This window comes from Poecilia formosa, unplaced genomic scaffold (assembly GCF_000485575.1).
Source record: "Poecilia formosa unplaced genomic scaffold, Poecilia_formosa-5.1.2 Scaffold443, whole genome shotgun sequence".
In the NCBI taxonomy this organism is placed as follows: Eukaryota; Metazoa; Chordata; class Actinopteri; order Cyprinodontiformes; family Poeciliidae; genus Poecilia; species Poecilia formosa.
The window spans coordinates 293,912-321,603 of record NW_006800382.1 but is presented as its reverse complement, the minus strand read 5'-3'; the positions used below and the strand labels follow the sequence as shown (position 1 = coordinate 321,603).

Genomic DNA, 27,692 nt, shown 5'->3' with positions numbered 1-27,692 from the left:
TGGGACTAACTGGTGAGTAACAGGTGCTCCATTTACTCTCCTGAAATGGTCGGGGCTTTAATGATGGTGTGTTACTAAATTACACTAATTAAGTGTATTTTTTTTCTCTTTTTTTTTTTTTTTTTGACAAATTGTTTGTGGTATAAAAAGGCTTGTAATAATCCAGTAGAAACTGAAATTGGCTGAAAACAGGGTTTGCTGTGGACCAAAAAAGGGGAAAAAATGAGGAAAGTCAGCTTTCTCTGTCTCACATTAACCAGGCTTTGGGCGACTGAAGCCAGCATACATGTTGTACAGATTCTCGGTCTATTGAGGGACCGACAGACAGAATTGGGTGAGACTTTCCTTGTATGGTAACCCTCATTTTCAAATTAATGTATATTGTGCTTTTATGGTATCTACTCAAAAAAAACTCAAACGCTAAAATGTAGGACAGGATCTCCAGTCGTCTGTTTAAAACTGAGAAGTAGTAGGCTAATTGAATTTCAAATGTCATATAACACAATATTAGTGTTTAAATGGCATCTAAAACATTCATGAACTTTCTTGTTCTGATAGCGATACTTATATTTAAGCCACAGTGTAAAACAAATTACAAATAGAATTAGTGATGATTTAAAAGTTGCTTATTAGTTGTATATTAGACGGAGAAAAAAAGTATTAAGGATTAAAAAATAATGAATAGGATTCTATGTAGTTTACACCAACAGTGTGTGTGAATGACTGAAGTTAGTGTGAAATAGCTTAGAGTCCTATAGGAGAGGTAAAGAGCAATCAACCATCTCCTTTGTACACATTAGCGTCAACATTTTCCACTTTAAGAACAAATAAAAAACAAATGAAACAGAATTTGGTTTATGAATTCGCACCTTTGCATTCCTTTTTTTTTTTGTTTTCTGGATTTTGTTGTCGTCGCAAAGAGACGTGGCACGCAGAAACGCACGCACGAGAGCTTAACGCAGACAAGCCGAGAGTTTCAGGCTCGCACCTGCCGAGTCAGCTTTCTTTATCAGGATTCCTGTCCTCGCCTTGATAACCAGCCCTAAAAATAAGAAGAGGAAATAGGGAGGAAGAAGAGACAATGAAATAAATACCCCGAGCCTGGCAAGACTTCAAAGACGAAAGCAGAGAGTCTGATCTGCTGCACTGCTGCTCGAGAGGGAAAAGATGTAAAGAAAAAGGAAAAGGGGGGAAAAAAAAACAAAAAAAACACCAACAACACAATCAGATCAAAATAAATGGATAAACTTTAAAAAGCTTTTACCTTTTGTTCCAGAAAAAAAAAGCATCCTCTGCATTAATTTGAATAAGCATGACTGTTTTCTGTTTTTTTTGTTTCGTTTTGTGTCACACTTTAATATAGCTCTGTGTAACATCACATGCCGCATTATGCAAGAACGGGCAAAACTCTATAAGGAGAATTCAAAGCTTTGAAGTAAAACACCTTACCAGTGTGAACCGAAATAAAATGAAATGCTATACAGTGTGCGGTTACCTTATCGGTCACTTGTCAACGTTTCATGCGATGGATCAAGAAAAATTAGTACGCAACTGTGACATGGAACAAAAATTATGTAAGGTTTACAGAAGATTTTATCAATAAAAATCTGAATCTCGTGACTCAAAGTGAATTCTTTGTAGGACAATGTTTTGGTTCAACTACCACTAAAAATCTTAGTGGTACGTCTTAACTGATAAAGGTCTCGACTTTGCCTTTAGGTCCTTTGATCTAAATAGTGTGTTGTAGTTCAGGCTCTGTGCTGGCATTTGAACTTTCACCCCTGTCTAAAATCTTCAACACTCTTTGAGGCGTGATCTACAAAGGCTCCAGATGAGGAGCATTAAATTTCACGAGTAGAAAAAGAAAACATTAATCTGTCCCAAGCAGACAACCTTCATCTGCACAATTTGCAGAGATAAATATAAACACGTTATGTTTTCTTTCAGGGTGGACTTGCATTTAGCTGTCTCCGATTTGCATCCTGTAAATGCTCACCAGATTTCTGCCCCTGCTGAAATAAGGAACCCCGGGGACGTGATCCTGCCACTTCCATATTTCACCATGAATGCAGGGTGAGATAGAAATGTGCGTAAATTATTATTAGTGGTTCTGTCAGGAGATGCTCCTCCAGAGATTATGTTTGCTACTTCTCTGTGGCAAGGTCTCACAGCCATCTTTAGAAAAGTTTGTAAGTGTGATAACAAAACGTCCTTGAAGCATTTAGATCTTGGGCTGTTTACATATATGTCTTAATTCTAAACTTCTACACAGATTTTTTTTTCCCCCCTGTCCTTTTCAGTGTGTTCCTTGATCTTCGCAAAGATTGTTATTGTTCTGAAATGACATTGCACAGAAGTGGGTTCTTATTTACAGATTTTCATTACATCCCAATGAAATACTCAGAAGTTAATGGTTGTAACGTGACAAAAATATTGGTTTCATTTATCCAAGATACCTGCACCAGGCTGCTTCTCGTGAAAACGTAATCGTACAGGAAGAGCTGAGCGGAGATGATTTTTTTTTTTTTATTGTCGTTTTGGAGGCCATGCCGTTGTAACTCAGGTTTTAGTGTCCTCCAAACTCTTTGAGCTGTCGAAGAAAAACCGATCCACAGACATCGCCTGCGCCTGTCTTTTTTTCAAACGTATACTGTGCCTGTATACACACACACACACACCTTCGCACAAAGCTCATCCTGTGCCTCGAGGCTTACAAAACAATGTACTGGAACTGTCGAGAGGTGATAACATTTTAAAAAACCTTCTGTATATTGAGATGTGCACCGTCGTGTCCTGTGCGCAGACAAAAACAACTATTTCCACAACCTCAGCGATTTGCCGCGCCAGAACAGAGCAAGCTGCTACAGTTACGTAAACCGTGATGTTGACCTATTTCGGGTGTTACAGGTCCACGATAATTTATCTAACTTGCATGTCCAGTTTCTATCAAACCCTATGCAGATCGTTTGCTTTTCACACGCGTAGGACAACAACTGTTTGTGTTTACGCGCTGTGGCGCATCACGAGCCGTGAGTTTGCACACACCAGCCTTTGCAATGTGCAGTCAGGACATATTGTTAGTTAGCATAAACAGGCGTCTCTCATTCGTAGATATTTTCAGATAAAAATAAAAAATAAAAAATCTTGCATTTTTAGCATGACTCCATTCCTACAGCGTCCATAAACCGTCCAACAAGCACACAAATGCAAAATGTTGCCTGTTGCACTCAAATTCCAGTGCTTAACTCCCAACATTTGTTGACTTGGGCAATAAATTTAGCTTTGCCCTACTTTCTGTTTCTCAACCTGAGGCCACAATTACATTGACTTTATTATTGCTTTGTGCGACTTTTTTATGCACGTCTCCTTGAGCTGCATCCTCCCCTTTAAATCACTTAGTTTTTAGTACTTGAAAGCTTTTCTATATTGCCGAATACATCCCAGCTTGAAGACCTAATATTTCATGGAAAGTATATATTTTTACACGTTTCTGACTCAAATCAGCCCGGCGATCAGCGATTACAGCAACAGCAACCACAAAGCTTTATTTTCTTTTTTGTTGTTGTTTTTTAAGCGGTTGTGTTTATTTGGAGTTGAAGTCAACCCACCTTTGGCGAATGATCTGATAACCTAATGTAACAGATAATCAGGCGCACACAGACACAATCACATGCTCCCCTGCTCATGTGCACACATGACATTCACATCCACTTACCCACAAGCCCTGATGTGAATTCTTCACACAGGGCCATCCTCAACCAGCATGCAAACATTGAATAGATGTCCCCAAACACAGGCACCATGGATCTCCCGTTTACAGGAGGCACTCTCTCAAGACAGAACAGCCCCACACAGCGCGAGCTACTCTCACAGCCCCTGCTCCATGCAGGGCAACGGCAGGGCGACGGTCCTGCATGACAACACCCCAGCCCCTCGCACGCAAGCGCAACAGGACTTTGCCTGGTCCATTCAAACACATGAATATGTTTTCATTAAAGTCATCATTACATTGCAGCTAGAAGGAAATTCTTTCCCCTTTTGCAGCATCCAACAGGTTTGGTGATGGCCCTGTAGGTAGCTCTTTCTGTCTCTCTGGCCCTGTATAACGTGATGCTGCTGTCATATTCAATTCAATATTCAATATTATGCGCAATGTTAGTTTTTTCCCGCACACCTTCCTTTTCATGCCATTTTATGGCAAACTGCGAACAGAACTATTTTCTTGTGTCCAGCCTTCCATAAAAGCCTGATAGTTTGTTTGTTTGTTTGTTTTGGGGGGGAGGGAGGGGGGTTTGCATACAATTGCCTATAGTTTCCCTATTGATGAAGTTCTTGGGTTTGAACTGTTTGGAAAGGATAGTTGGGCTCCAACTAGATGCCACCAATAATGGTTGAAAATCATATTGGTGTGGGTTTTTTTTTCATGTGCATCAAATGAGTTTTGCCCTTTAGACCTTTCTCTAATTCACAGAACAACTTGGTCACCTTGGATGCACTTGCAATATCTCAGGTCAGGGGCAAATACAGGATTTGGCCAAATAACGCCAGAGAGCCATGAGTTTCTGCAGCCCGTATACTGTCATTATGTATGCTTTTTGCTCTACCATGCATCTTTGCTGTACTGAAGAGGAAAACCATCGAGAGCGAGAAAGTGAGGAAGTCTGTGAAAGCCAGTTTGCTGGTAGGAACCCGTTGTGCAGGGACGAGTACCTTATTGTTCAGACAGGGATTCTCAAGGTCACAGTGAAACCCAGATTCCCTCCAGGTCCACTGCTTCTTTATGGAAACCTTTCCGTTCCTTTCTCCTCCTCTTGCTCTTGCACAAAAACACACACACACACACACACACACACACACACACACACACACACACTTGGGTGTATGTATGCCCACATGTGCCGTATGGGCAGAAAAAGAGTCAATCTACCTCACGTTGAATCCAGTTTAAAATTACGGCGTGTGCATGTATGGAACGTCAAATTCTGTCCCAACAGGCAACAGATGGTGACATTTAGTTGTTTTTTTCCCCCCTGCCCTCCATGACAGAGGGGTTAAGGGTGTGAAGATGCATGAGTGAGCGTGTTGGGGTTTGTAAGGTCAGCTGCTGAGATATGCTTCAGCATCTGTTTATATCCAGCTGGTCGAAAGATAATGCAGCTGAAACCTTATTCGCTGAATTTTGTGGCACACAATTAAATGTTTTAATCTTATAAAGCGTGACAACTTTTTTTTTTTCTGTATGTTTTGCTTGCACTTTTAAAAAAACATTTCTTTGTACTGAAACCAAGTTGAAACATGCTACGAGCCAAACTGCCAGCAAATCAATTAAAAACAGACAGTGAACATGCTAGTATTAACCTTCCACTTAGGCACACTGATCCACATCGAGCTCGCCTGCAGGAATAAAATATTAAAGCATCATCTAAGTGTAAGATCGGTATGTTGGACAAAACAAAATCTGTTTTGGGAGTTCCCTAGTTATTTGTCTCATGCATCTCAGTGTTTTCCCTCTAATGGACTGACAATGTGCCCATGTACGCTGGAGATAAGCACCAGCCCTGCTGAGATTCTATGTTAAGAATTCCGAGGGAAAAGAAAGCAGATGGATTCCTGGCCTGCTCAAAGTATAGCTGGAATTTGAAACCAAATCTCAGGCCAGTTTAGTGACTCCTGAGAACCAGGAGTTAAATGCAAAGAGGCCAGGGAAACATTAGCATGTTACCGCCGTGATTTTTAAAGCTAACTTGATCATGTCTGCTGCTTGTGTCAGCGATTAGAATACATCTAAAGCAACATCTTAGCTTTTTTTTTTTTTTTTTGCAAAGACAGGACTAAGGAATAGCTCTTTGTGATCACTTGTGAGCACAACATTGAGCTTCAGCCATCCTTGCCAAAACAAATTGTCTTAGGATTATTGCTATAATGTGACACAGCGCGTTTCTTTTCAACTAAATGACTTGTTTGTTAAAATATTAAAACTACTTTAAGACAGCTATTAAATATTCACTTCTCTCTTTATCTTGATAGTAGAAGTCAAGACAGACTAAATTATCAAGACCATAAAAAAAAAATAAAAAAAGAAGAAGAAGCTTGAATTCACCACTAACACTAATGAACTTACCATCTGCTCCACTAGCAGTGCCCCGGGTGATTGTACCGCCGACAAAATGCTCTCCTGTAAAAGAAGCAAGCTCTTTTGTCATCGCTCTACAAGAGTTTACATGCTGGTGAAATGATAATGAATGGAGCACACCAGCCACGGTTCCAAAGTTTGAAGGAGGGAAGCTGGTCCTGAAATAAAATCGCACGGTATCACCACCTGCACTTGTGATCAACTTCTCTGCAACAGCACACATCGTACCTTTTTTTTTTTCATGAATGTGCCTGAAAGCGCAAAATTGCATCATAAATCACAAATGTCTCATTTGTGTGCCGCAACATGACAGTTTTACACAGAAAAGTGTCCATTAGCCGCTATTTTGGATTTATAGTTTAATCTTTTCCCTTTTTTTGTCTCTGTTTGTGAAGCGTAAGCTCTGCAGAAGGTCTTTGATATAATTACCTCGAAGTGATATTCAGGCTCTTATCTACCACATTGCCCAACTGTATACTTCTTTATGAACCCCTCTGCACTTCTAAGTACTGTAGCTTCAGATAAATGGGTCTTCTAAATCAATTTAAGAGGTTAATAAGCACACCCATATGTGTGCGTATATGTGTTTCATTTTAACGTCACACAAGCTAGTTAATCAGTTGAAACCACCCACATCAAGACTACATTTACTGCCAATTAGAAGTATTCCTCATAACAATAAATAATTAGACAATTCAAGTTGGCAAAACTTTTTCAGCTGAAGTTGTGCTTATTGAATGTTTCTATGATTTTCTGCGTAATTGTAAGGCGTAATATTTTTTTTCCAGTTTATATGCTCTACTCGACTTCACTTGGAACCTGTTGTGTTTCTAATTGAGGAGCTAACCGTTGACGTTTTGGTTTGAAGCCACTTTAAGCTGTCAGAGTTGGCTGGTCTGTAAACTGTGACGGTTTACATGAGTCGTGTCGTGGTGGTGGTGTTTTGTATGTTTCAGGGAAAATATATGTGACTCTACACAGCTGATTTTGTTGTTACAGTAGATATTGAAAGTATTCATTGGTTTTCATCTCTTCCACTGTGGTTCTAAATATTATTTTAGTGGCTTTTATATTTTATGACTTTTTCCCTATGACACGTCTCTTCACACGCACATGTCAGCCCTGCTCAGCTCCCATCAAAGCTGGAAAAACTAGTAATGGCAACTCTTGCAAAGCTGGCTGAGAGTAGACCTAGGCTGAATAGAGCTAATTGGGGAAAAAATAAATAAATAAAAATCAGTTTGTTCCCTGTATAAAAAGGGCCTAAACTCCAACTATATTCCTTTTCTCTGGACATAGGGTCTTGCGAAACTAAAGCGGATTATTACATTAGATTCCTATGTTATTCTTAAATTGGCATGGCTAAACTGCTGAGCTAGTCAACATGTTTTTTTTGTTTTTGTTTGTTTTTTTCACTATTCTCCGACAGCCATTAACAGTATTAGCTGCACTCAGTCTGGCCTTGCCAAATAAGTGCCTGCTTAGCACTCTGTGTATTAGAATAATTTATTTACAGCCAGGCAGGTCAGTTAGATAAACCTTTTACTCTTGCCAAACATGTCTTACATGCCCTAGAGGAGGACAGCTTGCAATAGAACAGACCTGTATCCCTCTGTCTATCCATCCATCCATCCATCCATCCATCCATCCATCCATCCATCCATTACACACAATGTAAAAGTCGCAATGCTGTGGAACTTCCAATTGATTGTCCTTAGCAGCTTTTCAAAATAGGAAGGACAAGATGAGATGTGAGAGGAAAGATTTATTAAAATGGTTTTAATCCTTGAAGATTCTATCTAGTACAGTCGAAACGTTGTCAGTACAATACTGTTAAGATCAAGATCAAGAGTGTCTGCTTTTCTTCCTTCACATGCCTCAAGCCTTTACGGGACTGCACCTTCATCTATTCATACGGGCGAAATTTCCGTGCATCGCTCAAAGACGAGAGCAAGGCAGATGCGTGTTGATCTTAAGTCAGGAAAATTATTTCAAGAAACTTGGCATTTGTCCAGTCTTGGTGTGAGGAAGGAGAGCCTGTAGTCAGAGCAATTACAATAAGATTGAACTGGAACAGTAATAAACAAGGCAGGATGAGAATCCAAGTTAATCTTCTGACTACACAGACTGGGGGAGGAAGAAAAGGGAGAAAAATACTTCGCTTTCACATTCGCTGTTGGATAACGGCAGCAATTCTTTTACCATGAAAGTTTCCCCCCGCAATAGAAAAGGAATAAATCAAAGTGTTTTTGCAAATCTTTAGCAAGCCAAAAACGTTGCCTGCACTATACAGAGAAAGGAAAAGAAAAGAAAGTGTCAATTTTCAGCAATAAGAAAATGTTTCTACTCTGTTGGTTTGCCTATGATTATTAGCTCCATCCATGTGGAACAACCAATGACTTCTTTTGCTGTAACATTTTTTGTTTTATTATTGAAAGCCAGGTTTTGATTTCATTAAATAAATGTTCAATTCCAGTTCGGTTTAAACACTGTGCGTGCATGCAAATAATATTATTAAATGTTACTTAATTCATTTTTACTGGAAAAACATGTTGCTTTGTGTAAACAAATTAATGTATAAAAACTGCTAATTGATTATTATTTTTTGTCTTTGTACATTCACTGCATTCATTTCATACACTAAAGTAGACTGTCTTATGCAATTTTTCCAGCACAAAACGAATGAAAATTGACAAAACCCTGAAGACTTAATGCATCTAGAAAAATTCTATACTTTTGAATTTGGTATTTAAAATGATTTACTTTTACAGCGGCCAGTAATCCATAGCAATGAGTTGTTTGTGTGTTTTGCCCTAATTGAAGAGCACTAGTTAAAAACAAAATCTAAAAACAGGAACTATTTTTTGCATCATTTTGATCACCATTGAGATGAAATTTCAAAAACATGTAGCCCTGTGATATATGGAAAGTGCAATGGTTATCTTGGAGATTTTAGAAAGGTATTTTGAGCTTCCATCTCAATAGTTTTGCAGTGCATCCACTTTTTCTTAATCTACACAAAAGGCTGGCAGTTGCCAGCATCGCCAACGCATCTGTCTGGTGTAGCGAGCCTAAGAGGTATCTATGAAGCCAGTCAAAAACAAAAGCTGAGTACTGCAGTTATGTATGCCTCTTGTGTATTTGTAGCTATAATTGACCTATCCAAAAGATAACCAGGAAAAAGGCAGCGGAGGTGTAATTGTTTTAATCTGCACCTTGATAAGGGCTCTGCAACCATCTTTTATCTCTAACCGCACCACTTCATGTCCTTCCCTGCTAGCCGGCTAGCACTTCTGCCAGTGAGCCTCACCCGTTGATGACATGATATCCAGAGCGTTCTGCACAGCCCATGCCCTGTGCTAAAGCAGTCAAATATAAAGCAGTCAAAAACTTTCTGCAGAGTTAGTCGCTACAAACCTTCAAACTTCATCGGACCTTCAGATTAGCCGTCAGATTAGCAGTGCTTATAGTGCTTTATGGAGCGGGTTTCCGTGACTAAGCAACTGCATCCAAACTCTAAATCACCAAGTGGGATGCACTCCGGTGTTAGATGTTTCTGGGGAAATGATACTTCACTGACTGTGAAGTGTAATGTTTAGTGCAGAGGGGATTATGGTGTGATGCTGTTTTTCAGCAGTTGTGCTCAGCCTCTTGCAGCCAGTGAAAAGAACGCGTGACGGTTCAGCACACAAAAAGCATTCGGGACAACTTCATGCTCCCCACTTTGGGATGCCGTGATCGATTTCAAAATTGATTTGTGAGTAAATACTAGTGTTCACTTTAAAAAAAAAAATGGTAGTAAGAAAAATAAGTCGTTTCAGGATCTTATTTTATATCATCTCTTGAAATTTGAAAAATATTATAATTTAGATTCTCAGTACTGCAGTTATTGATTTGCAATTTGCCTTGAAGGATGCCAGTTTGAGAAATGTCAGTTCTGACCTAGCATGATCCTATAATGAATTTGTGATTTACTAAAAGAATCGTAACTTTTCATTATGTGCATGTTTTTGGAAAAAAGAACAATTTCAGTACTTATGAATTTTCTTTGTAATACAGTTGATGCGTGGCTATTGTTTTACATCCAACTGCATTATTTAAATCCAAATAGCTGCTTGTGTTTTACAGAAATAAAGTGCCACAACATAGACCAATTTATAGGTGCAGCAACAATAATCAGCTAATTTGAACTGTTCACGGTTTGGTCAGGTACAAAGGTTCATGATTATATGACCTTCAGCAACTGTAACCACCTTTTTAAAAAGCTGTATTTGCTCATCTTGAGTATTAAAGTGACTGTTAACACAATGAAAAGGAAGAAATACATCAAGGTTGAGGTGTCAAGGTCAAGGTCTATCTGGAAGTGGTCTTCGAAGCAAATTTACCAGAAAATCAAAACAACTGTTCTGGCAGTTGGCTTGATGGTAGGGAGAGCCCAGAGAGAAGCTTTGTCTGGAGGCCGACTGTGTGGACCCCAAGAACCTGTGTGCAGGCTCTGGAGTTTGGCTCAGAGGAACCCGCACCAGAGTTTGTAAGGAGCCAAGGCAGGCTCTTGAGAGCCCTCCTCTGAGGCGGCGAGGAGTGGGCTCAGAGGAGACAAAGAGTGAACTCTGGTTCTCGGAGGAGACACGCAGGCGAAGGCAGAGCGAAGGCATCAGCGACCAAACCCTCCAGAGGGGGATGTGAGAGCGAGACTGCTGGGGCCGCTGGAGCTGAGGCTTGGGCTAGGGGGCTGCAGGAAAACGTCTGGCTCAGCTACTGAATGCTCGGTGAAAACATTCGGCTAGAATTTCTTCTTCTTACCCCTCCTACCGCAAATACTCAAAAAGTGTGACTGATTCTTTTTCTGGTTGGATTCTTCTGTCGTATTTGGTGTGTTCACAACAACTAAATAGTACCAGTGCAGAGGCAGGTGCATGATGGAGATTGTATATAGTGATGTAGCTGAACATGTAAGAGAAACATGCACTAGGACCCACAGCAACAGTGGGATCCAGGGGAGAAACGAAAAAACCAAGAAGCTTACATACTGTGGTGATAAGTTTATTTCGAACACAGGTAAGATACAATCTACAGCATGATTACCTGCTGATTTGGGGGCAGTTTCTAGGAACTGAAGCGATTAGATCAATAATATCACAGAAACATGAAATAACTAGCAGAACAACAAACACTAATGGTGTACTCACCAGGAAACTCTTTTGGTCGGCTTGTTTGTTCCAGACCAAATGCAACTTTTTTGTCTGCGTTCGTTTGGTACAGCTTGCTGTCAGATTGTTCTTTTTTGCAAGCAGACAGTAATTTTGGAAACAAAGTCATGTGAATCATAATCTTTGCTCCTATTGGACAGAAGTAATGGGGGTGGGACTCATTTTTAACATAATGCTGAGCAACCATGTCTCATGTAGTCCTAAAGATGTATATTTTTACGTATTTTGTACCGACTGATGGCGGTCTGTATTCATACAAGAGGTGAACCACACCACAGTTAATTTGGAAGCAGACTGAGGCCACCTCGAAAAGTGGATCCAAGTCTGGTTGCTCATTCTGCGCCAGGGTCTGCTTGAGTGTATTCACACCTGCATGAAAGGTCCGTTTGAAGCAGACCAGTGTCTGATGAGTGCTACGTATAAATGACAGAAATGACAAAAGTAGTTCACAAAGTCAATGACAGTAGTCGCTATTCGAGCTTTTTTCTCTCCAAGTTCATTGACTTTCTCAGGACACGTGAGATAAAACACATTAATCTAATCAGAAATCTGAAAGGGAGAGTGATAGAGATAGAGATTCGACGGCGAGTCGTGATTCTTCATTTCAGTTTTTTCAGAATTGCATTTCTCAATCCACACGAATCTCCAAAAAGCATCTAATATTCCCTTGAATTCCTCAAGCTGTTTCTTAACCCACTTTCCCCCCCTAACTTACTGAATCTCTTGCTTACTCTCATCACACACTTTGATGACTTGCACTTTGTTCTTCCGTCTCCACATGTGCCACATGTTAAAAGGACTCGAGTGCATGGAGGGGGGTTCATGGGTGCGATGTGATGCGAGGGAATGTCACATGCGCAGTTACTCTGAGACAAAAGAGAAAGCCTTTTTCTGTGATCAAGGGTTTTATAGCTGTTGTCTCTTTTCACAGCGTGAGATCCACTCAGCTCATCTGCCATTTGTGAATAACCGATAAGACAAAGTGAAAAAGCACAGGCTTGATGGTGCAGCGGAGTGAATTTTGATGAAAGGACATATGACTTACTTTCTAAATGTCAACCATGCTAAATCAGATGCAGCACATTATTATTATTATTTTTTTTCATATTGGTTTACAGATAGAAGATCTTATCCAGATGAAAGACTTAAAGCAGAGTTGCCATGGATGTGTGTGGACTTAAGTAAACAAATTAAGTTTGACTTTGAGGGAGGATGAGCTCTCTTAAGGGGCTCAAACTAAAAGATGAGAGGGGGCAGAGTTGAGAATCTTCAGCTAGAGGCCATATGGAGAGACTACAGGGAGAGAGAGGAATGTTTCGCGACTTGTTGCAGAGACTCAAAACGTTTGGCAAAAGAATGCAGACTGCATTTTTGATAACACTCCGTTAGCATTTAGTTGGGCAAGGGAATGTTTGACTTCAAGTGTGCCTCTACGTGGATTTGCTGGCGTATGACGACGCCATTCCTAGTTGGATTGCTTTCAGATGTTTGGACTGAGATGTAGAGATTGTAGTTCAGGCAGCACAGATAAGACAAGAAAATCGTAATTTTTTGGTTTTTGATAATTACATTTCTAAATACACTTCAGCTGTCCTTTAAGAGTCCCAGGTAAAGAAATAAACAAACAAAAAAATAAACCCCGAATGTCCACGATGTTGCCACCACAATGTGTCAGTGTCAGAGGAGGGATGGGGTATTTGGGTGTTAGTTTTCCTCCACATAAGTTTTACAGTGTTTCGCACAAGGCGTAAAAGTTTATTTTTGTCCAATCTGATCCGTCAAGCCGTCCCTCACATAGCTTGAGACAACATTTAAATGGGACTTCTTTCAACAGTGCTTCACTTATTGCCATAGTTCCATTAAGGACCTATATGCAATGTGTGGCTTTAATTATTAATTAAATTATTTTTTAATTATTAATTATAGCCTCTACACTTCCTAGAGTGTAGAGGCTATATGGAGATTATTTTTCTTTTCCTTCACAATTATACGTCACCTTGCATTAGACAACCACATAGAAATCCTAATGAAATACATAAATGGTGGTGGCAACTTGACTAATTCTAAAGAAAATAAGAATAGCTCATTTACTAACAATAAACAGAAAGTTTACAAAACTGTTGTTTTCCTGGTTTGTGCTTGACGAACTTGATTTGCCCAATTAAGTGAAGAATTTTTTATTTTATTTTATTTACTTAATACAGCCACCGTTATGTTTAGCAAGCAGAAGAGGAAGTGAGATGCATTTTTGTTTTTGCATTCATTTATTTTTCTAGTCTCAAATTATTATTTTTTTTAACTACAAATGATGAATTTAGATATAATTAATCAGCCATGCAAATGTAACACAGACAATAAAGTCAAATAAGTTTCATGAAATTTTTTCTGTCCTATGTTAATTCTTTGGAGTTCTTTCTCGGAGCTGAGTAGTTTTTATTTGCTTAGCACATATCCCTGATTTGACATGACAGAGTTTACTTTGATTGGTGTCTCTATTCAGAAACAAAAACAAAACAAAACAACAAGAAAAAATAATTGTTTTTGTTAATACTTTGGAAGCCAAATTTGTTTCAGCCCCAAGCATTTTTTTCAGTTGACATTAGGATTGTGGTTCTTGAATATGTTTGATGGTTTCACATGAAACTTGCAAAAAAACAAACAAACAAAAAAAAAACAAACAACAAAAAAAAAAAACAGAAAAAGCTTGTCAAGTTGCATTCTCACTGCTTTTATAGAGTTCAGTTTATGTGATGCTTTCTAGTCTAACTAGCTATTCCAAGCACTTTTAACGCTACATGTCACATCCACCCATTACCACACTGGCTGATTCACAACATGACGTGGAGTCAGCATGTTGTGGGAGAACCTGGAATCAAACTAACAACCGTAGACTAGGCGTTATCATGGCGTCAGTTATTTCTGCCTGCACTTTGAGAGTCATGGAGCAAACTTTTAAATATGATTCTTGTGTGAACTACCAACAAAAATCCAATTAAACTGTAAAAAAAAAAAGAAAAAAAAAGAGGGATGTTGGATACTATAGCATTTCACATGTGAAAATGTTTGGATAGCACTGATTCAGCTGGTGCTATTTGTGTTCTGTTCACTATAAAGTACTGAACACAAGTACCTGACAGGAGATAATTTGCAGCATGTGAAAGTAAAGCTGAGCACCATTTGTTTAAAAAAAATTAATTGTGTTTGTAGTTTTTATGACAATGTGACTGCTGTTACTTTTATGTTCATCCCAATCTGCTTTCAGCGCAATCACAAAGGAGTAAATATTTTCTCTTCATGGTGCTAGTCTTGTTTGAAGATACTTGTTTCAGACAGCAGGGGGCGACTCGGCAAGCCGTACGTGTAGCTTTAATGGAACTGACTGGGAATTTAGGACAAGTGTGCCAACCCTTGTCAGAGTCGATGCATGGGAGAGAAAATCAGACGTGCATGGTGAGTAGTTACCTCAGTTCTAGAGCGTAAACTTGCCAAGCTGTTTAGGTTCCTGGTATGGTGCTTTAAATTTGGCTTGGTTTGTAATCAGCTATTTTTAGCACAGAGACCTGCTTTTTGTGGTAAGCTAATTCCGTTTTCATTTCTGAGGAAAACAGGTGGTAAGCGAAAGCTCTCAAATTGAATGCTTAATACGTTTAATTTATTGCATATTTGGTACAGTTACAGATGTTTACAAATATTTACGCTTTCAAATATATTTAAGAATCAAACTTTTTATGCTTCGTTTGCCGTGTTTTCAAGCTGCTGATGCTTCCTGCGCGTGTCGTTTTTGAGCCCAACTAGTAAAGATGGTGGACTGAGTTGAGCCCGTGTCTTTTCAAGTCCAAGCTCGCTGCTGAAATACGCAGATCTTGATACACTGAGGGTGTAGTCATATGGCGAAGCACATGTGAAGAAAGCTTCCAAATTGTGGGAATCGCCTAAGATTGGACAAGAAGCTGAGCACAGAGAGCTGGCGGATTTCTTCGCTGCTCTATCAGAGAACACAACAGGAGATCCGTCCTGGACACAGTCATCAGCATCCTGGCTAATATGCGTTACGTTTAATTTCCCTTTGGGGATTAATGCAGTATTTTTGAATTGAATCGGAATTGCCAAACCTGAGTATCAGCAAGATTAAGGATAGTAAACAAGGTTTGACTTCAAGTTGTTTTTGTAGAGTCAGCCCCAGTTTCACTGTACACAGTGGAAAAGCTCCAGTGGGAGTTCAGTAGTGCATCTACTTTCTCTGAAGTGTGAGATCCCTGAACGCAACCTGGGAGCATTCGAGTATTCAGTCATAGCGAGTGTCTCGCTTTGCGGTTTCCCAGCATGCCGCTGTGGCATTTCAGAAGCTGGTTAAGCTTTTAAACTGTAGGCTACCCAGACTATGGCGCTTCCATAAATAGGCACATGGAAAACAATATGTTGTTAGTTTGTGGTTGTTCCATCGGGAAGAAACGCTGGGATTCAACTTTTTGTACAAACAGTATTCACAAATATGACCAGCAGCAGATTCAACTTTGTGAAAAATGAGGTCATCATTGGAATTTAAATATTGAAGATAGGAACTTGGAAACACCTAAACATGCACATGTTGAAAATGTCTTGCACGAGGCATGTATCTCTGGTGCATTCAACGCCGCAGCATGATTTCCACATTTAAAACATATGTGGCTTAATTTTTGACTTAATATTTGTTTCCATATGATTTCACACTGTTATATCCAGAGTTGAAACACATTTTTCCCAGCGAGCATCACAACATGATTGAAAATCATAGTCACTTGTTCGTTTCACATGTGACTACACGCCGTGATTTTCCACATCTAAAACGTAATTCCTACGTTATTATACACTGATTTCTAAATTTGAAACACGAGTGGTAAAAAAACCCTGATCTCACGGGAGGCGTTCAGAATTGTTTCCCTACAATTTTCCCATGCGCAGACTACACTGCCAGATTTCAATTTGGAAGCTTTTATCAATTGTGCTTCACATATGACTGGACGGTAATTACTACTACGTTTTCCACATGTGACTCATGTGTTTCGGATGTTATTTCATTGCATAATTTAAAATATGTGTAAAAATTGGAAACCATACCAGAGGTGAAATGTATTTAATTTAGCATTTATCTCTCCACCAGTGATTTTGTATTTTTTTTAACACAGTACAGTTGCCACATGTAAAACATCTGTTTACGAGAAAAAATGTGGAAAACCGTCCAAATGAGTTTAGCACTCCATTTTCCATTTTTTTTTTTTTTTAGGAGATCTTTATTTTAAAATAATATAATGGCAGACGGTCAAATGAGAAGGCTTATATCCCAGTGTATACGTTCCTGTTGAAATAGATGTGTTGGGAGAAATATTTATTGTCTAGAAAACTGCAGTGTCAAAAAGTATTATCTTCAATTTAAAGAACTGTTCGCCGCCCCTGTTTTGTAATTTACATAGTTTCATCAAAGCGTGCTGAAGAAGGATCATGTTTATACATATCTTAGATCCTCTTTTGTGTGGCAAGAATTGCCTCAAATCCTCATAATCCCAGGGCTATCATTTCTAATAGCTATAGCTCAGAGGAAAAATGAGTTTTCTGGTATCTGGGGTTATTGAGTTTGATTCCAATTTCCTCCAAAACATATCAGTGGTGTGTGGCAAGGCTCTAAAACGCTGCCCATCTGCATACAAGTATATGAATGTTTGAGTGTGGCTGGGTGAACGAGGCACCGTGTTTTAAAGCGCTTTAAGTAGTCGTCTGAAATACCTCATCATGTTATAAGCGGTTGATTTTATTTAATGGGCTTCAACATGGGAGTTTACGTGCGTACGCCGTTTGCAGTCAATTCATTCATGTCACGTGTGAAAATAATGAGTTCTTTCCGTAAGGGTAACTTCAAATATTTTAAAGATAAATGAGAGGTTTTTTTTGCTCTCCGTGGTGGGGTGATACTTCAAGCTGTGCTTCCAGGCCTCTTTTGTCTTTCATGAATTTTATGTAGCATGTGGGGAAACAAATAAATAAATAATATATATATATAAAAACTAATGTTTTCAACTCAGTGAATCAAAAAATTGAAGCCAAAGCCAAAACGACATGCAAAGCAAAGAGAGACAGAGAAAGAGCTTGCCATCCTTGGTAATGCCATTAATGTCAAGGTGGAAGGAGGGGAAAGCAGACATCCAAGATGATGAATATTTAAGGATGCCCAAAGTGAAGAGCTGTTTTAGAAACGAAGTGGGGCAGAATGCCCTCGTGAAGGCAGGCCTTTAGGACCTATTCTTACACAGTATGTGCCTTTATGAATATTCATTGTTCATTGTCCCAAAAACAATTTGCTTAACGCCTCTGACTTTTCTTCACCCATAAAATGCATTTTTCTTTTGCACTGCTAAGTCTGCATTCAAGTTTAAACTCTGCTGGAAAACACCCTGACTTTTAGTGCAGTAAATATGTTTTTCAAAAAAGGTTGAATAAGATGAAACTGAGCATAGACGGTGGGCAATGTATTGCCCATAAACAAGGGAACTATTTTGTCATATAGAACAGCACATCATATTCCCATTGAGTCGCTTGATGCAACATTTCTGTGACACACTGCAACGTGAGGAACTGTGTCACCAGCTGTGGAGAAGTGTGGATGTATGATGTCACGCCATATTTGTTTTGAAGTTGGAGGACCGTATGAACTTGTTTTACAAAGTAGCATGATGCTCTGGAGCATAGCTCACAGCATGCAGTGGGTTAGCTTTTTCGAAACGGTGTCAGGACCCTGAAATGAAGGAAAAACAGGCGCTGAAAAAACAAATGCAGGTCGTAGTAGCTACATATGTAGGCCTCCATGTTGTCTTTACATCAAAGGATTTAAAGCGGGACAGAGAAAGAGAAACTAAACTTTCAGATTTTCTCAAAATGAGCAAACATGTTTTAAACATACTTCTTCTTGTGTGGATTTAGGTAATTTTCTTATGTTTATTTATTTATTTATTTATTTTACTAAGAACATATTTTTCTTTTATTAAAATTTTTATTTTATTAGGTCTCTGCTTTAAAGCATTTGCGATTTTTTTTATATTGATAAATGAAATCCTTATATTGTGTTTTACAAGAAAGAGATGCCAATTTAGTGGCAATTTAAAATTACTATAAAAAATAAAATTAATATAGTCTCTAAAAATTACACTCACTGCACATTAGTAGACATACATCTGTATGGAATTGTTATGGCTTAATAACCAATGTCTAGTTAAAACATTTTAAACAAACTTGTAATAATGTATTAGTTCATATGTAAACCAGAAAAGTAACAACTGCATTTTCTGCTACAAACCCCCATAATTGTATTCATTATTACAATTATGTTATTTTGAACATTGACTTAGTTATTCCCAATTTAGTTTGTAGACTATCTCAAGCAATTTACAAAAAAAAAAAAAAAAAGTCAATGCAACCCAATCAGATTCCAAGTACTTATTTTCCAGTTGATCCTACCTATCAGACTTAGTTTAATATGTGGCACTGTTATTATACAAACTAGTTAAACTTTACAGAATAAAGAAACCCAGGAGTTTGCATTGAATAACTGATTTGCAGTGAATGACTCAATAACTCCTTCAAGTCATTGGATGGTTTGATGAAAAATTAGATTTTTGATATGAAACCTCGGTTTACCTTGACTCAAGTGGTGAGTCCATACAGCCCAAGTTTGTCCATTGGCCTGTATGATTCTTTCTTCATAGCCCTCTCCATTATATCCAATGTAACGGATTCAATTAGAAAAAGAGCCTAAATTAAAATGCAATTTCAAAGATGCATTTAAAGTAGGCTCTTTTCCCCCCTTTTTCCTCAACCAGTCCCATTTAGAAACACACAATATGCGCTAGTTTTCATTTTAAACACCTTCCCCGTGTCCTTTTCATGACAGAATAATGTACATCTTCTACATCAACAAGCTGTCCTTGAACATGATTGTAAAGCATTTTATGCTCGTGCATCACTCTGAGTCAACATCAGCAGAATGCCTCAAACCCCATAGGAGATGATTCATTTTATTTTTTTACAGTGAGGGATGCAAATCTCCAATGATTTTTTTCTTTCTTTTTTAATAGTTTGTTTAATTACAGTCCTCTGCTCTCCTGCCTTTAAATCTTCCTCCTCATCTCTCTGGCTTTTGGCTGCCTTTAATGGACTTTTAACCATAACTTACCCCTCCTACATCGGAGACACAGTTGCCTTTCAGTGCTCTCTTTGTGACATTGTTGTGTGTTACCTAGACCTTGTGAAATATGTTTGCAATTCTGAAGAATCTTATATAAAATCCTGGGTAACGCTGTGTGCGTCATTAATTAGGAACGAGGGGGAAGTAGCTTGAAAGCCACGCACACAGTCTTCTTTAATTAGGTATCTTCATAGAGATATCATATTTGGTAACCTTGGTTGCTGCTTTCAGCTTGAAATAAGTAATAAATTAAAAGACACGCCACTAGATATGGCTGGGGCTACAACTTATTGGAACAGCTTCGTGGCACAAGAAGGCAGATTCTTACTTGAACTTGTCCAAGTTGTTCAAGCAATCTTTTCCATTTTGAAAATGGATGGTTGTTTTACAAAGTGTCGTCTAATATTAACTTAGCAGTGGCAACAGAATGTGTACATCACCAATAGATATCATAAAATGATATCTGGGTTTTTATTGTTTTGTGAAGCTTTAAAATGAAAAATGGAGACAGTGATACCTTTTGCGCGCTGTAGCATTTATCCTTCTGTTCATTTCTATTAATATGGAAACATTTCTGCTAGTAAGGGGAGAGAATTTTAAAATCAGAAATGAGGGGACATCAAAATTTAGGCATCAGTTAAATAAAAATACTTAAATTGTGGAAGTTATGTTTTCATTTATAACATTTAAATTGCTTTAAGATATTTGAGGAAATGCCAGGGTGTGATTTCACTGCCAATATACCAGAGAAATGAGCATTATTCTCAGCTTGGTACTGCTTGTTGAGGCAAGAATGCCCCATTTTCCTTCCCCGAAACCTTCTGAAATTGCATTTTTGCCAAGATGCTTCGTATGTCTTGCGTGATCGAATAGACACACGGCAAGAGTAGTAACTCTTCAAATAGCTTGAAGAAAAATATTGTATGCAGAGAGCGTGTGTTTTTTTTTCAGTATTGTGCGTGCACACTCTGTGAGTCAAAATCAGGCTGTTGGCGGACCCTCACTGTGTCAGTGATGGTAATAGTTTGCCAGAACCTTAGGGGAGCTGCTCAGCGGGACAGGAGTGTGTGTGCATTGGAGTTTGTTTGTGTGCACAAATCTGTTCACGCGCACATATCAGCAGGAAAGGGTAGAGCAGGCCCCACAGTGCATGTCTCAACAGCCAAGTCATCAGCCCTTTTAATCCAGCCCAGCAGGGATGTGTTTGTGTTTTTGACAGTTCTTGTGTGTCTGTGCGTTTGAAAAACTTCAGGAGAACTGCTGTCATAAAGTTGGTTTTGTAATCCTCTGAGGCGATGCACAAATCATTCGAGAAACGCTTTCAACCAGACGTGTGTCTTTAGTATCGACTTGTATAACATATTTGAGTCTGTCTTTTGTCTATGTCATGTTGATTTTTGTCAGTTTTGTCTATGGATGCTACCAAATAGGTCCGATGTTGATCATTTCTCTTCTCTTTCTCCCCCTGCAGGACGAATGTCATAGGATGAACACTGCTGGTGGGGTGTGTCTGTCTGTGCTGTCCTCCCTCCTGGCCGTGGCTGGGGCCCTGGCTGCTCTGTCTGCCCTCGCTCTAGCTCCTCTCTCTACCCTGCCTGAGGTTGCCTATGGGGCTGCCGAAAGCATCCCCAGCACAGGGGCAGAAGGGGGCCCCTCACCCATCTCCTCACCATGCTCCAGCCTTGTAGCAGGGGTGCTCTATGGTTCTTTCTCCCTACGGGAGCTTTTTCCCTTCAGGACACCTGGTTGTTCGTGGTCCTTGGAAAATCCAGATCCTACAAAGTACTCCCTCTACCTCCGCTTCACCCGAAACCCTATCATCTGCCAAACGCACCACCCCATGCTCCTTTCCCTTGACCACCATCTAGCCAATCAAAGCTGCCCTCTCCATTTACAAACGGCAACAGCCAGGGATCAGGAGATCATCGATCTCTGCGGCAGCCCCTTGAACTCAGACAGACCCTACTCCTTCCTGCAGTTTGATAAAAACTTTGTTCAGCTATGTCTGACGAGACACCCTGCTGCAGATGAGCCTCAGGTAACAAAGGAATTGGCGGAGCAGAGGCTGGTGGAGGTTTTGCTCATTAACAACGAGAACTCCAGTCAGTTCACCTGCGGCGTGCTCTGTCGTTGGTTTGAGGAGTGTCTGAGGACGGACTCCACTGGGAACCAGGAGACCTCTGACGGGGATGTTTGTGGGATGACGCAAACGGGCTGCATTTGTCCTAATCACAACATCATGGCGCCGCCGATTCCACTACTTCCGGAGACACCTCACAGTTTCAGCAACGGTTCCCTCGTCCCTGATGACTGCTGTGTAACCGAACTTCATTCCAATGATGCAATCGCCATAGCACCGAGAGACGTCAGGCAAGGTAGGGTTTATAATTCAATTTTTTTTTCTGTCTCGCTTACACCGTTTTCATATCGGTTCTGTGCAGGTCTTTATTTAATACAATGTGCATTGATAGATGGCATGTGGTTGACCGAACATTAATATTCAATGTTTTTTTTAAAAATTTTTTTATCTCATATGTGCAGTTGTTTCCCTGTGTACTCAACAAACAGGCGAGAGAAGTCCTTCTTGTTTTCCTGTCTTTTTATATCGCCCCGGGGAGGTCAAAGTTCTCTGCTTGATAGAGAATTTATTATTTGAATTTTGTCTTGTGCTTGTTGCCCTTTAATTAAGAACCGAGGCAGTTCAAAGGAAGCCTTTTAAACCTCTCATCAAAAGATTAGTAATGCCTGACAGAAATTCTGCCTTTTGATCTATATTTTAGAGATTCCCCATGTGGGCAAGAGGTGTGGCTTCGACAGCATCGGTCTACAGGCAGTACATCATTGTGTGCGTGCAGCAGAAGCGCATGAAACGGTCTGTTTACACAGTGCGGAGGGGATCAGATGCGCAACGATGGGCACAAATTTGCGCAAATGGTCATTTATACATCAATAAATTGAACATGAAGCAGATAATCCGTTTATACACAAGATGATTGCTTCTTTCATTTGCACAATTTCTCGTGTGCCTTAAGCAATGTACATAATCGGTTTGCAGAAACAGAAAAGTGACAAGCGCGTGCACTGAAGCTTCTTTAATCATTTGCCTTCATCACTACCACTAGGTTATTTATTCCATTAAAATCACATCGGATGAATATATTTATTTTACAATATATTTTAAATTGTCTTTTCTTTGTCTCTAATTGAACAGAAACTGCCAGGCCTCTTTAAGAGCAACCACATCTATGTGGAACCAGGATGCCTCTGCAAAACTTGGCCTGAATAGTAAACACATCCGTAGAACTCCAGGGAGAGTTTCGCCTAGCTTCTAGGAAGGTTATTTTTGTTTAGGCTTTATGCAGCTGGAGATCATATCATCTAATAACCTCACAAAGGGAGAAATAAGGAGGCAGACAAATAACTGATGGTGAGATAGTCTTTCCCCTATTTTACTTTAGTATAATGTGATAGCGATATAGCCACTCTGTGCTAACAGGAAATGTCTGAATAATATCAGTTCACCGAGTTGCTAAGGAACTATATAATATGTCTTGATCCTGGATTTTCTATCTGCTCTTATCTCTCACTAGTTGGCCAGAACTTCATAGAGTCCTTGATGGCCTTAAGGGTGTGGTCAAGCCTTACAAAAGGACATCAGGTTGCAACATCCTCATTATCCGATGTCTCATTGTCTCTGTATGAGACATTTAGCTGAGCTTAAATGTAAAGTTTTTTTGTTCTTCTGTGTCTGGTGCTCAGGAATACATTTTAAATTGTGAAACCAAAGGGTGTCTGTGAAAGTTTATTTGGGATAAATGTACGACATTTACTTTCTGAATCTCAACAGTGGTCCTAAGATATGGTTCATCAGAACAAGTGTGAGATACAGGTTTGAAAAGAGCTGTCTCCCTGTATGATGGCCAACCGCCCCCTTAGACATATGGTGAAAAGCTCCATCATCCATGGGGATCTAGAAGCAGAGCCAATGCTCTTCCACGATGAAGAGTCAGTTGAGGCGGTTCAGCTATTTGATCAGGATGCTTACTGCGGGGGGGGGGAGTTCACAGTTTCGACATCATGTCCCACTTTGAGGAGAACCTGGGGGCGGCCAGACACGGGACTGACAGAACTGATGTTTGCGACCCAATATGAGATGAGCAGCAGACGGATGGATGGATGGAATCTGACAAACAAATTATGCAATCAGTAGGCCTGACTGTAACTCGCCTGAGATGGGGTGAATGTGAATGATTGTAATAATAAATCCGTCACCCATCAAGTCTGACATGATTTTGATGCAAGCTGTTGCCATGTATGACAGCACAGAAGCACAATCATAAATGATCCATTGCTGATGGAGGTAGTTACAGATGCAAATTGGCATGTGTTTATCAACTGGAGGGCTAGTGACACATATCTGCAGCTAATTTTTCATTGCTGATTTATTACCAGATACATCAGTTCAGCACATAGATTCACACTCCTGTGTTCACTTTTCTGTCTTCATTGCTCATTCTTTTTTTTTTAAATTATTCTAATATGGATCCATCTTGATCTCAACTGTCAGTGAACAAAAGCTTTAGTGATTAATGATTACTTAATTGATTTACATATCTGTATTCAAGAATAATACTTTGACTCAAATGAGAGGAGGTTAAAAAGAAAAAAGTTTGAAAAATGATCTTCGACAGGCTTAGCTGTTGCTGCCGTTGCGATTTTCACAGTGGGGATTGATTATATGCAGTTCTATTTGTGCCACATATAGCCTTTTACAGGTTGGCCAGGAAGTTTGAATTTAGCTCCTTTCGACCAGATTACCTGTTTTAAATTGTGGCAAATTTCTAAAGGAAACGTCCAAAGGAGTTGTTCTTTCCTTATAGAGTACTTTGGGATACATAGTTTGTGCTTAAATAATTAAATTTAGTAAAAATTATATTTACTCTTAGCAATCCATTAATCTACTAAAGATGTGCAATACTTTTGGTGTTGATCCTGTACCAAGTAAATACAGGGCTTGCATCGTTGATACTCTGATACAGATCAATTTTTTTCTTGAAATGTCATTATCATTGAATAATTTGGTAATTTGACTTTAAATGATTGATAAAATATAAGAACATTTTATGAAAAAATCCTGTTTTTTGTTAACTGACTAAACATAACACATTGTAGCAGAACAGAAGTAAAATAATTCTCTTTTAAATTTCTAAAACACACCAATGGATCTTTTTTAATGTTTTTTAGGATAACTTGGTCTGTAATCTGCATCTAACCTTGGAATTGGAATGCCATTTTCTCCTCAGTTAACACAAAATCGTAACCATATCCAGTCATGTTAATATTTCATGATTGAGGCATACATCTTTAAATAAGTGTACATTTTTGAGCTTCAGTAAGATTTTTTGTCAGCCGCCTGCATAGATAATGGCTTAATCGGTATGCTAAAATTAAAATTTCAACTCCGATCACAGATTAAACTGTGAAAGCTGTGAGAGCGAGGTGTGCTGTTTGCCCAGACAGTTTTGGAATGAATCTGCAGTGGTGAGGGAATTAAACAGATTGCATTTGAAAGAAAGCAGACGTTCTGAAAGCAAACATTAAAATACGGTATGGAGTGCTGCTCTCGAAGTTAAAAATGCATAATTGACATTTTAATCTCGACAAAGAAATTTGAGCAATTTACTGGACATGGAAGAGAAATTGCAAACGTTGATCTGATACCAATAGTCACCTTGGTGTGAATGGTACTGATATAAAGGTCGACATGCCCAGTTCTACCATCCGCCTACCAAAACCAAACAAAACAGTCACACTCGAAAGAACAATTTAGAATATCCAATTAAACTAACATGCATTTGGGTGGACTGTGGGAGGAAACCGGAGTAAATCTAGCAACCATGAGAATTGTTACTTGCGCTAAATTAAATTTTACAATGACAAAATTATAGTTAGCACAGCTGTGGGCGACCTGTGGAAACATAAACACTTTGTACCTGCAGAAAATGATTATAATAAGGAGAATTACATGCAGAAGCATTTTGGTCCATCTTTCCACTGGAGAGGAAAATAGAAAACATATTTGAAATAAATGTCTCTCATATGACAGTTTGTAGTTCATCTGTGATGTTTTTAGTTTGAGGTTTTAGGTCTCTGTCCATCAAAATTATTTGCTAATCTGACACCGGACTTATTTGAGACCTACGATATGGATAAACAAACATGTTTTCATTTCCATATAAATTAGATATTAAGGAGAAAAAAAAACACACACACAATGGAAACTGTGCAAACCAAGCTGACTATTTTTATCCTACCCTTTCATCTCTATTTTAATTTATTTCAGAAATGCATCATTTATGTACCCTTATCTGCGTGTCGTGAATGTTTGTACCTGACTTCGTTATTAGGAGGTTTAAGGCGATGTGTATAACGGAGGTTATTAACTATCTCTTCTCTTGAGCCATGAATATTTCAGGAAAAAAAAAAATTCAAATCAGGTAGGAAAACATAACCAGTGCATCAGAGACCAAAGTAGATACTGACACATTTGCATTTTCTACATCTGTGTACATAAAACATATCAACCAGTAGGTATTTACAAAACTTTCTGAGGTGACAGTGCCACCTGCTGAATGTGTTGCAAGAACGGAAAAAAAAAGAGAAGGAATACAATGAAATAAAAATAATACTCTAGCTAATATGCCTTTGTTTTATAAACTCATAGCCTCAATTAGATCATGTTAGATGGAAAACATAAAGTGGTATGTCTGCCACATCTGCATGTTCTGTTAGTTTGATATTTCCACCGTCTATCTCTCCCGGACAGATTTAGATTTGATTTGCCTGTTTCTCCACAGTACTATTTGTTCTTCATATGAAAACATGTCTATTTTTATATGCTGATACAAAGTCTGAACCTTTAAACTTTCTAAACTTGTAAAAAAAGACATGAATTGAAACTTCCAGACAGATTCTAATTTTCTAGTGTTGCTACATTTTTTTTCTTTTTGACCTTTTCAAGGATATTTCCGTTTAGTTGGTGTCCACCGTTAGAGTTTCTTGTTATGGTAAAAGTTGTGAAATAGAATAGATTTGGTGGTTCAGTATATTCAGGTCCCACAGGTAACACAGACTGCAACCGTCAATATATTATACATGGCTGCCAACATTTGAGGTGCAGGTAGAGCGGCTCGGCACAGTATTGCCAGGGAACCAAAATGGATTTGAGTTAATCAAGAAATGCAATCCCTTCTATATCTGAACCACTTCTGTGATCAAATCTGTAGGATATTTATCCCTTTTCTTTATTGTTCATTATATTGCTCATGCACTGGAATGCATGTGCTCATGCGGAATAGGTGGACACATCAGTGCTGCTGCTGTCACAGTGATGGATGATGGATGCTACACTCGCCCCTTTTTGTCGTGGTGATTGAGAACCGGAGGATGTACAAGGTTAAAGCTATGATCTGAACCAAGATGCAGAGAGCCCTTTGACTGTGAAAGTCACGGACGTCACCCCTTTCTGCTCCCGGTGGAAGAGGCTCAAGAGTTTTAAACTTTGAAATTGTTTCCGTAATAAATTTTAGAAGTAATTGTGTCAATTTTTTTTTCTAGCGCAGATTAGGAAACGTTATTCAAGAAACATCTCGAGACTATTAGTTTTCTTTCTCAGTGAATAAACCTCTTCAATAATAATAAAATTGAACATTCAGTCCCTTACCACAGCAGTCAGTCAATATAAGAGTACATTTTCTATTTTTGTAAGCTTTCTTGTTGTATTTTCCACATGCCATCATGGCATTTCATGAAGATTAGTGATTCAAAGCCTCACTATTGTGACCCCTTGGGTTTCACTTCAGGAAAACAAAGCATATTGCACAAAATATTTGACTTCTGATTTCTTAAGGATCATAAGTTGAAACTCCCCTGGCTCCTGTTTTACTTAACAGCATCCCAACTGTGCTGTGAAACACCATGAGATATCTACCAGACCTGGTAGGTAGCTTACACCTTTTTGTAAATTAGCGTTTGGCCACGCTCGGCTTTATTGCTTGCTAAATGACTAATGTAATTTAAAACTGTCAAATTACTGCAATTTAAACGTGTGAGTTATTGAAAGGTAAACATTAGAGGT

General features: G+C 39.0%; 1 protein-coding gene across 1 annotated transcript in view; it reads left to right on the top strand.

The window, feature by feature from the left end:
* adgrb2 (adhesion G protein-coupled receptor B2) overlaps nt 1-27,692 on the top strand; it is a 273,817-nt gene that overhangs the window by 50,347 nt on the left and 195,778 nt on the right. The window contains exon 2 of the mRNA XM_016663772.1: nt 21,027-21,930. Coding sequence (XP_016519258.1) covers nt 21,027-21,930 — 904 coding nt within the window. The remainder of the gene's footprint in view (nt 1-21,026; nt 21,931-27,692) is intronic.